At 36.4% G+C, this 12,500-nt stretch overlaps 1 protein-coding gene across 8 annotated transcripts in view; it reads left to right on the top strand.

Annotated features, from left to right (window-relative positions):
• LOC115224716 (rap1 GTPase-activating protein 1) overlaps nt 1–12,500 on the top strand; it is a 364,275-nt gene that overhangs the window by 290,963 nt on the left and 60,812 nt on the right. For 5 of the 8 annotated variants that reach the window (XM_036513712.1, XM_029795580.2, XM_029795577.2 and 2 more), the window contains exon 2: nt 682–775. In XM_036513712.1, coding sequence (XP_036369605.1) covers nt 692–775 — 84 coding nt within the window. In that variant the 5' untranslated portion in view covers nt 682–691. Of the gene's footprint in view, nt 1–136; nt 151–294; nt 384–678; nt 776–12,500 lie in introns of those variants that run through there. The other 3 variants (XM_036513713.1, XM_036513715.1, XM_036513711.1) reach the window with 3 other exon arrangements.

Raw genomic sequence — 12,500 nt, forward strand, 5'->3', positions numbered from 1 at the left:
TGTTTTGGGGGTGTATAAACCTATGTATGTATATGTATGTATATATGTATGTATATATGTATATATATATGTATATATATATATATGTATATATGTATATATTAGATAGATAGATACATAAATAAAAAGATAGATAAACAGACAGACAGACAGCTGAATAGATGGATGGACAGATAGATAGATACATAGACAAATATATTTACATTGACCATTATATATTTATATTTACTGGTTGGGGTAGGGCTAGTGCCCATAGCCTTTGCAGTCTCTCTGAGACCAGTGAGAGATTGATGCTGTTTAAACTATTGCTGGTCAACATCTGCAGGAAGGACATCATCAAGAAAAAGATTCCTGAGGGATAAAGCTCTGAGGAGGAAGGAATGGTTAGTGTTTGGGCAGAGGGAATTGGACACACCAGGAGTGTATATTCGTGTATGTGTGTCTCTGTATTTGCCTGTATCTGTATATATTGGTCTAAATATGTCATGTTCTCTTTCTCTCTCTCTCTCTCTCTCATGTTGAAATGTAAATTAGATGGTTAATAAATACTGGTGAAGCACTCAAAGACAGTGCTTCAGCATGGGCACAGCCTACCCATCAAAAACTAGATTTAAAAAAAAAGTATAAAAGTACCTTTGTTTCCCTTTCTTTGTTTTAAACTATTTTTGTTGTTTGTTTCAGGAAACACACCATGGATGGTCAATTATACTGTGAACCGCACTTTCCTCATGACTCGGTCAGTTCACCATCCGCTCTCACAAATGATAAGGACAAGGTAATTATCACTCTCCTCATTTTCAATAATTTTTTTTTCATTTATTCAATAATTAACATGTCGATTTTGTAATATTGACATCATCTTATCTAACCTATTATCTTATCAAAAATAATATAACAACCATATATATATATATATATTAGAAAAATTGAGGTAATCAGATCAGATGGTTCATATTTGTAGATATTTATTTATATATTACATTTTTTACATATATATCATATCATATCATTCGGATTTCGGATTAGCGCTTGCTCCCATTCTAGTGGGCTTTTCAAAAGCCCAATCCGAATGATATGATATGATATATATGTAAAAAATGTAATATATAAATAAATATCTACAAATATGAACCATCTGATCTGATTACCTCAATTTTTCTAATATATAATACCTGTACATCATCTCCAAACCTTCCGATATATATATATATATATATATTATATATATATATAATATATATATATATATATATATATAATATATATATATATTATATATAGAGGGCATTATACATACATGCCAGAAGGCATTATACATACATGCCAACACGCTAAGAGGGACAATTAGTCATTTCTACCAAAAATATTACTAATCCCACCGAATGCAATTTTTCAAAGTAAGACATTTAAAAAAATATAGACCTGTATCACAGTGATTTCATACTTACGTACTCATCAGCAGGCCTGAATGTATTATAAATAAACAACGACCCTGCCTCGCTTAAGCCGATCAGCTAACTGATCAACATCAACGAAGCACATGGGTGGGTTTACATATATTACATCCGGATAAATGGCAAACTTTTACGAATTGCATTTCGGGAGAGGAAAAGTTTTTTCGGAATAAAAATTTAGCAATTAAGGACAACTACTTAATAAGGAAAACTTAACAAGAAATTGTCAGGTAGATAGCATGAAAACCTCATAAGAGAAAAAAAAAAAATATATATATATATATATATATATATATATATATTATATATATATATATAGGTATATATAGGTTAGCTGAGTTAGAGGTTAAAATAACCATCTAAGGGATAGAAGTATCCATTATATTATGGGTATATCACCTATGCTTAATCATGAGCATATATACGCAAGCATATTAAGCTCATAAATTTATAGGTAAAGACAAAGACAAACACAAGTTTAAGACAAAGATAAACACAAGAAAACAGAAAATGGAGAAATATTGATGAACAACAATTGACTTCCATCAATTATTACACCACCCCCACCACCACCTTAGCGAAGACAGGAGTATTGTTTTCAGTTGTGTTTGTTTGTTTGTCCGTGGACAAGATATCTCAAGAACCACTGGATGGATTCGGATGAAACTTCCAGGGATGTTTGGCCTCGTTATTGGCACACACTGATTAGATTTTGGGATCAATCCGGTACCAGACAGGATTCTGCATTATTATTTATATTTTTTTTTACTTTACATGCACATGTAAAGTTTCACATTGTTCTCTTGTACACACACACACATACACACACACATATACATTTTCAGTGTTGAACATTACCATTCCATTGTACACACACACACAAACATACCTCTCTTTCACACACACATACACTCACACTTCAAACACCATTAATTGGCTTCTCCACCCCTTCATTATTCATCTATCACCCCTTCCTTTCTCATTCATAAGATGCTCTCTTTGCCATTTATCTCCTCTGCCTTCACCTCTCACTCCGGCTCTATTATATATATATATATATATATATATACACACACACACACACACACAAAGACAACACTCATTGTTATATTAGGAGATTATACATACATTTTAGCACTTTACAGTATACTTATATATATATATAATATATATATATATACACACACATAATTCTATACATTGATCTAAAACAACAGGATTATTAGAGGAAGACCGGAATTTAAGAGAAGAGAAAACCAAGAGGTCTCATGATGTTCATTGAAAGATCTTATTTCAGATATTCGCATTTTAAAAATCATCTCCGGTTAATCGTTGACAGGATATTGATGTTGCGTTGGCGGAGGTTTGCACTCTCTCAGTGCTCTTGTTATTTATTAGTTCAATAGAAATAGACTGCATCCGGATCTTTTCGGTTTGAATGACAGTTTTTTCTAGTGGTGTCATATGAAATTATCACCCATAATTATGACCCTAGAATCGATCTATTGCATTTCAATCTGTTTTAGGGTTAGTTAGGGTTGGGTTAGGGTTAGGGGTGGGGGAAAGGGTATCTTTTTTTCTTTACAAATGTAAATAAACCCAATTTGTTTCTTAAATGAGGGACATATTCATACGGCACAGAATGTTTTTTTTTTTACCTCAATAGACGTTATTGGTTGGTTGAAATTGCAGAAATTGAAGAAAAAACAACAACAAATATCTTACAAACCATAGAATTTTCTCTATAAAGCCAAGAGAAAAAAGATATTTTATAAACACATTCTACCAGTATACGAAGTTTAACATTTTTTAGTTACCTAGAAATTATGTTAAAAACTGCCATTCAAACCGAAAAGATCCCTGCATCCCATCATATCTATATGTATATGATATTTACCAGGGAACTACGATGGAAAAACATGAGGAAGATATGGTATATAATATGTTTTGTGCAGGGGTTCCTTGAGACATGTAATTTATTTTAAGGGTTACACAAGGATAAAAAGGTTGAAGAACACTGGATTAGAGTGTGATAGAGACAGAAACAGATGTCTTGATGTAGAGGAGGGACATGGTTTACCATTCAGAGAGAGAGAGAGGGAGGGAGAGAAAGTTAACAAGAAAGGGGGCAGGAACAGGTGTGTTATGCACTCCCCACTCCTGCTCCTTCCTAGAATTCTTATGGACACATATTTATTTTTTTTTCTCTGAATTTTCTTTAGAAGTAAAACAGGCGCAGGAGTGGCTGTGTGGTAAGTAGCTTGCTAACCAACCACATGGTTGCGGGTTCAGTCCCACTGCGTGGCATCTTGGGCAAGTGTCTTCTGCTATAGCCCCGGGCCGACCAATGCCTTGTGAGTAGATTTGGTAGACGGAAACTGAAAGAAGCCTGTCGTATATATATATATATATATATATGTATGTGTGTGTTTGTGTGTCTGTGTATGTTCCCCGAGCATTGCTTGACAACCGATGCTGGTGTGTTTACGGTCCCCGTCACTTAGCGGTTCGGCAAAAAGAGACCGATAGAATAAGTACTGGGCTTACAAAAAGAATAAGTCCCGGAGTCGATTTGCTCGACTAAAGGCGGTGCTCCAGCATGGCCGCAGTCAAATAACTGAAACAAGTAAAAGAGAAAGAGAATATTTTTTTTATACAGTTCCTAATAATATTTACCGTATTTTAATGTGAATAAGGAACCCCCTAACTTTTGGGGCTTAAAATTTGGAAAAAAAAGGTTTTGCAAGGGATTATAAAACTATCCATGTATGAGAAACTCCCATATTTTTTTTAACCTAATTTTTGACAAAAAAGGGTACCTTATACACATTACAATACAGTAATTATAAAAAATATAATAGGATTCTTCAAAACTTCAAATCGCTATGAGGGTCCATCTGAGTAAACTAAGAATCAAAGAGGGGTCCTTAGGCAAGAAAATGGTTGAGAAACGCTGGTGTAAACGTTTGTTGATAAAGAAAAATATCCCAAATAATTTCCAGAGTATTTCTTCTCTGTTCTGAACGGGATTTTATTTAAATGTTGTGGTTCTTTTTATCTTGTTTTGGCCCTTCCAATTTACTTGTGTTGTTTTGTGCCCTCCTCTCTTCCCTATTTTCCTCTTGTTTGCTTCTAGTTGTGATAATTTCCCCCAAATTACCCATTTAACTCATTGGGGGTGGGGGGTGGACAGGGGGGGTCGGCGGGGTGGAGGAAATGTTTCTAGGTTTTGTTTGAGAACATGACATTCTTCTTTGGAAATATCAGGCACCCTTTTTTCATGTGTGTATGCGCGTGCATGATTGTGTGTGTGCACATATAGCTGCTTTATGTGAAGGTATGTGTGTGTGTATATGTCTGTCTATGTGTGTGTATGTACTTGTATGTATGTATCTGCATATGTGCGTGTATATATATATATATATATGTTGGTGGTTGTGTATGTTTGTATGTGCATGTATATATATATATAATATATATATATATAGAGAGAGAGAGAGAGAGAGAGAGAGAGAGAGAGAGACTTGTAAAGATTCGTATGCCAGTGTCGCCTTTTTTCGCATTGTAAATGTTTCTATTTTCAAGTGTCTTTCAACCTACATCCAGATATTCCAACCATGCCCATCATGTGAAATAGAAAAAGTCAAATGACCTGGGACCCTGAAAACCTTCGATGTCAATGGCAAAAGGTTTCCCACACTGACCCCTTCTCTGCTCCCTCCCCAACTCCTCTCTGCCCCAGCTCCACCTTCTCAGCCTGGTTTTTTTTTTTTTTTTGGCCAGGTCAAGAACCAAGAGTGTGAGAATTCAACAATTCGGCTTGAAGCATCCTCACTTTATTATTAAAACGAACAACCCCCCCCACCCCCACCCCTCTCCACCGAAATGAAATGTAAGACTACTTAAGGAATTGTATTTATTGTCTGTACTGAGAGCAGTGCCACTGCTGTAGTGGGGTCGGCTGTCTCATGGCCAAACTGTCAACTCACTGTTGTCTTGTGTTAAAAAAAAAAAAAAAAAAGCAAAAGCAAAAAGAACCCCATCCGCCCCCCCCCCCCCGGCTTCTAATGAAAGAGGGGGATGTAAGCACTTGTGTGTTTGGTGTTCAGTGTTGTCTCACTTGTGAAGTAGAAGATGAAGTCATTCGAAGAAGCTGTGTGAACAGAGACACAACTGAGGCAGTTATTGTTGTTGTTATTGTGGTAGTAGAATTAGTAGTAGTAGTAGTAGTATAGTATGTGATATGGTCACCACCCAATAAGCTGGACTGTCTGTCAGATATACATATATATATATATACATATATATATATATATACAATTGCAGCGTGGAAGGTGTTTATAAGCCATTTAAGAAACACACAAAAGCCGTTCGATACACTTCAACATTTAAGTTTAATTTGTCAAAATATTTTCGTCGCTAAAATCCGCGACCTGTTCACTGACAAAAATCCGTGCTGCATATATATATAATATACATATATATATATATATAGAATATCTGGTTATCGAGAGGAGAGATGACCTAGGTCAGATTGAGGGTATAAGCGGGTGAGTTGCAAGTTATTAAGACAGGAAGCAACTATGGATAGGAAACGAGTTTTTCGGAGCTGGTTTGCATCGAGGCTGGTTTCTATCTTTTCTCCTAAGACACAGCATCCGTGGTAACACGATCTGAAGCAGTAGTTAAGGTGTTGACTGCATTAAAAATGTAGATTTTACCGAAACACCTGAAGGAAACATCATAAGAAGCAGGGATTATCTCATTTGATACAACAGAACAGGTAAATGGTAAATATTTCTTTCTTTTAAGGCATGGCTGTGTGGATAAGAAGTTTGCTTCAAGGCTAAGTGGAACAGGTTCAGTTCCACTGCGTGGCAGCATCTCAGGCTTGTCTTTTTTTTTATAGTTTTGGAGACTGCCCCCAAAGTTTTGCAAGTGGAACTGGCTGGCAGGAATTATGCCGAAGCCTGTTGCGTGCATGTGTGTGTGTGTGTGTGTGTGTGTGTGTGTGTATCACAGACACACACACATGTAGTTTAATTTTGTTCAGTGGTCATTTATAGTTTGGACATTGTGAGGAAAAGTTTCGAGTAGAAGAATGTCTGGGGAATAAAGAATTCTGCTGAATGGGAATCATTGCAGCAATTTCTTCTTTCAGACACAATTCTTGTATTGTCTGTAACTGTCTTATCATGACAATTCTGTATGTGTGTATGAGGGGGGGGAGCATGCATATATGTGTGTTTATATATACATGTGTGTGTGTATATATGTATGTATGTGTGTGTGTGTGTGTGTGTATATATGTATGTATCTGTACGTGTGTGTATGAGGGGGGGAGCATGCATATATGTGTGTTTATATATACATGTGTGTGTGTATATATGTATGTATGTGTGTTGTGTGTGTATGTATATATGTATGTATCTGTGCGTGTGTGTGTATGAGGGGGGGAGCATGCATATATGTGTGTTTATATATACATGTGTGTGTGTGTATATGTATGTATGTGTGTGTGTGTGTGTGTGTATGTATATATGTATGTATCTGTACGTGTGTGTGTATGAGGGGGGGGGAGCATGCATATATGTGTGTTTATATATACATGTGTGTGTGTATATATGTATGTATGTGTGTGTGTGTGTGTGTGTGTGTATGTATATATGTATGTATCTGTACGTGTGTGTGTATAATTCTGTGGGTATATGTATGTGTGTGTGTGAGTTTGTTTACATTCCCATAACTTTTTGACAAAAGAGAGCCAACAGAATAGGGACCAGATTCTAAAAGAATAAAGACTAGGGTTTATTTGTTTATTTTTTGTTGAGCTAAACCCTTCGAGGTGGTGACCCAGCATGGCCACAGTCCATTGAATGAAGTGAGTAAAAAAAAAAGTACGAGACATTAGTGACCAGTGGTCAAGTGAATAGATGCATTACTTCAGGCTGTTTCTATTAATCCCGGAGGTGTTAGAACAAGAGATAATGGTTTCGTAGTTGTTAAGAGATTAAATAAATGGTTCTGCCTCCCCCCCCCCCCGTTCTGAGAAACGGAAAAAAAATTAAGACCAAAAAGATGAGAGAGATTTGTCTGACAGTTGTTAAGTTAAAGTAGATAAACAGAAGAAAGCCTGTCTAGACAATAGAGACGTACAAAAAAAATATATAATAATACTAATGGTAATTGTATCTCCAAGTCGTTAATTTACTAATGTAATCAATTCTTTTAACAGTGTGTTCATTATTGATTGCAGGCTACTAATTGAATTGGTGATGGCTTAAGTTTTATTCTTTGTTATTTGGAGAATGGATTAGGAAACCAGATTCTACGAAAAGATTTTATTGTTTTTCTCTGTTGCATTTCAGAGAATATTTACCATTCTGTCTTATTTTAATCTGGAGCAAATCTTCACCTTTAGTCTTGCTCCTGTCTTAGATGATTAATTCATTAAGTCAATTAAGTATATTAATTCATTAAGCATATTAACATTTCTTTAATATTAATTTATTTTGTGGGTCTCCTGAATTATTTAAATTTCTAAACTATTCTAATTTTCATACTCCAGCATAATTACAACCTTGAATATTCACATCTTAATTTATTAATCCCTAATTTGGAAAATACACTGCAAAGTATACTTTGCTGAAGAGGTTGCAATAAGACTGAAACATGTCTGGTGTTTCATACTTCCTAGCAAAATAAAAACATTAGTCATGAATTGACATTATTTTTTAAACTCACAGCATATTTATTTTTAGTTAACTATTTTAATGTTCCTAACATTTAGACATGTGAACCGTAACTTTTGAAGGCTTTGAATATCTCAGAACTCTCTATCCGAGGAGAGTCCTTGCTCAAACACCAAGACTTAGGGATTCTTGCCTCCCAACAAGTTTATCTCAATTTCTGAATTGTGCAGGCATGGCTGTGTGTTAGGAAGTTTTCTTCCCAAGCACACAGTTCTGGGTTCAGTCCCAATCGATGGCACCTTGGATAAGTGTCTTACGCCAAAGCCTTGGGCTGACCAAAACCTTGTGAGTAGATTTAGTAAGTGGAAACTGAAAGAATCCCATATATATCTGGGTGTCTTTTTGTCTGTATTTGTTCTCAACCACTGCTTGGCAACCAGTGTTGGTTTGTTTGTGTCCCTGTAACTTAGTGGTTCAGCCAAAGAACCTGATGAAATAGGTACTAGTCTTGAAAAATAGTCCAATTTGCATCCAATTTGTTGACTAAATCCTTCAAGGTGCTGCCCCAGCATGGCCACAGTCCAATGACTGCAACAACTAAAGGATAAAGCATTTCACCATCATCATCATCATTGTCATCGGTATCATCATTATCATCATCATCATCACGTGTCCGCTTTCCATGCTGGCATGGGTTAGATGGCTTCCTAACACCAACCACTCCAAGAATGTAATGGGTACCTTTTATGTGTCACCGGTACTAGTGCTTTAGACTTCCATGCAGTTTCCACCCAGCAAATTTCACTCTCATGGCATTAGACAATGTGAGTTTGTGGTAGGAGATACTTGCTTAAGCTACCACTCCTTGGTTTATGCAATGATAGTACCTGGAAATAATTCTGCTGTGAAATGAATTCCTGAAACATTCCATCAAATCCTGTCCCCAAATCGTTGGAATGTCTGTTTCTCTCTGTTTTCCGATCCATCTTGTAAACACCTCCCCCTCCATTCTCACCATGGTATTCTAATTATTATGAAATACCTTCGTTTGTTTTGCGTTGTGACATAATATTTGTATTCCGTCATCAAATTTGCACCAAAACACACCTGATGTTTGGATCTCACCTCATTTAAATCACCAGATTTTTTTTTCTTTTTGTTTAATTAACCTCTGAAAGAAATAACAAGAATATCAACAAAATTGAAATTTGTGTGTTTGTGTTTTGCTGTGTATATGTGTGTGTGTGTGTGTGTATCTTTACCGTTGTGTGTGTATATGTGTGTGCAGATGGATATGTATTTGTCCAAATACATACCCATCTGTGATGAGTGTATGTGCGCAGATGGATATGTTTGTCTGCAAATGTGGTGTATGTGTTTGTGTGTTTGTGTGCATGTCTGTATATGTATATGTGCCATTGTTGTGTGAAGTTTTGGTTTTATTAAAAGTTTCTCAAAATTATTAAAAATTTAGGTGTAGGAGTGGCTGTGTGGTAAGTAGCTTGCTTATGAACCACATGGTTCCAGGTTCAGTCCCACTGCATGGCACTTTGGGCAAGTGTCATCTACTAGTTGTAGAGCTAGGCTTCTAGAATCTTCCATAATGTGCTGTTGTGTCTTCTACAAGTTGTAGAGCTAGGCTTCTAGAATATTCCATAATGTGCTGTTGTGCCTTCTACAAGTTGTAGAGCTAGGCTTCTAGAATCTTCCATAATGTGCTGTTGTGTCTTCTACAAGTTGTAGAGCTAGGCTTCTAGAATATTCCATAATGTGCTGTTGTGTCTTCTACAAGTTGTAGAGCTAGGCTTCTAGAATATTCCATAATGTGCTGTTGTGTCTTCTACAAGTTGTAGAGCTAGGCTTCTAGAATCTTCCATAATGTGCTGTTGTGTCTTCTACAAGTTGTAGAGCTAGGCTTCTAGAATATTCCATAATGTGCTGTTGTGTCTTCTACAAGTTGTAGAGCTAGGCTTCTAGAATCTTCCATAATGTGCTGTTGTGCCTTATAATGTTCTCTTGTGTCTTCTATAATGTTCTTTTGTGTTCTATAATGTTCTTTAATATCTTAATAATGTCCTTTGTTTTGCCATCAAGTCTTTATATTAGGATAAAGGCATGGACTGGGGTGGGGGGGAGAAAATTCCTTGTGTTATTTAGTACAGGCCTCACCCATGTCAACTTATCCGGTCTTTCTCCTAGCATTAATAAAAATAAATTACCAGGCAAGAATTAATGTCAATTAAATCGACTCCCACAAAATATTTGCTTTTGTTTCATCCTCATATTATCTTTGTTTTCCTATCATGGAGACATGGATGAATCTCACAACTTCTCTTTACTCATCGTGATCCTCCAGCAACAGAGAAATCTGTCCAACTGTTGCTGTCGTATATACATATTGTTTGTACCCCCCCCCCACCGCTCTTTAAATGTTTTTCCTATCACCAACCACTTGACGACGGTGTGCCACTGGGGGTAATTTATTGTGCCACTGATCCAAGATATGCTGTGTGTGACAGGACTGTCTCTCCTCCCCCTCCCCCTTTTATTCAAAGTTAAACAAGTTATTTGCACTGTGACCCGTGAAAGTTCATGTCCCCTTTGAGGGTTTTTCTCCCCTTCTTTTTTAACCTATTTATTTACTACTGGAGGGCCTTCTTTTCAACAGCCATTTTAACTGTTTTTATACCAATCCACCTGAGCCAGCCCTTGTTTTTATGATAGAAACTTCATGCCTTAAATTGATTTCATTTAAAATCTTTCATCAAAATTTCACATTTATGATCCAAACACCTGATCAATAAGGACAAATTCATTTCACTAAATTCTTCAAAATCAATTGAAACAAACACAGAGTATCTCAACAGAAATATGGTAACAAAGGGGTTAATTCTGTGAGTAACATTGGCATCATGTTGGTCGTGTGTACACAACATGGGTAGCAGGTAGCTTCCTTGAGAACTGTTTATATAGACTTTCAGCAGATGTGGACGAGTCTAGTTCACCCAGTGTTAACCCTCTTCACACCAACCCACATGACACCACCCCTCCTGGTTCTATGACAGTCTCCTTGCTTTAAAATAATCTAAATTAAAACCTTTCCCCAAAATTTCATGTCCCAAACACCAGATTAAAAACGAACTCTTTTACTCTTTTACTTGTTTCAGTCATTTGACTGCGGCCATGCTGGAGCACCGCCTTTAATCGAGCAACTCGACCCCAGTACTTATTCTATCGGTCTCTTTTGCCGAACCGCTAAGTAACGGGGACATAAACACACCAGCACAGACACACGAACACACACACCACACACACACACACACACACACATATATATATACGTATATACGATGGGCTTCTTTCAGTTTCCGTCTACCAAATCCACTCACAAGTCTTTGGTCGGCCCGAGGCTATAGTAGAAGATACTTGCCCAAGGTGCCACAATGTTATTTCACTAACTTCTTTGTTATTTTCAAAATGAATTGAAACAAAATCAGTGTACAGCAACAGAAATATGGTAACCAAAGGGTTAAAGTGATCAAAATTAAAACCTTTTGTCTAAATTTCCTGTTAATTTATGTTTCATACACCAGATTAATAACAACCTGTCTCATCAGAAATGTGTTCTCAAAAGGGTTCAACTGTTGACTGATCAATGTTGGAAATTACGTCAGATTCTTTATGGCTGCATTTTCTGGTGGCATCCAATGTACTTCTCTCGTACTGGTGCCATTGCACCCACTTACACTATATAAAGTATCTGGTATTGGGACAAGCCTTAGAAACCATCCCCAAAATGGAATGTTTTGAAGGCGCTGTCACCCCCTGACTGTCAGAAGGCCAGTGACACTGAATACAGAACAGTCCAACCCATTCTATACAATGGTGGTGACGGCAACGGAAGCAATTACTCTTACAAGGTTTAATTGCACACATAATATGTCTCTTGTTCAGTATTATTCTAATTTGGTATTGTTATTGTTGTTGTTGTATAGTGTGTTTATTATGAAATATGTTTGTTGTTTTGAAGACAATAAGTGTTTTTGTAACACTTTAAGTTGCAAAGTTATTTTCTTTGCAACAACTACAACAACAACAACAATAGTCATTGCACTGAATTGATCTGGAAGTTCATTAAGGACTGTTAACGAAGTCAGAATGATAATGAGTTGATGATGTGTAATTAAGGTTTGCTTTGTAATAATAGTAGAAGCCACACAGCTTTAGTTACCAGTGTGTGGTTAAATGGGTATGATTTAGTAGTGGTAGTAGCAGCAGCAGCAGCAGTAGTAGTAATAATTCTTTACAAAAGAGGGTTTACTAAAAACATTGGGGACAGAAAAGGACAATGTGG

The sequence above is a fragment of the Octopus sinensis genome, linkage group LG26 (assembly GCF_006345805.1).
Source record: "Octopus sinensis linkage group LG26, ASM634580v1, whole genome shotgun sequence".
Classification (NCBI taxonomy): domain Eukaryota; kingdom Metazoa; phylum Mollusca; class Cephalopoda; order Octopoda; family Octopodidae; genus Octopus; species Octopus sinensis.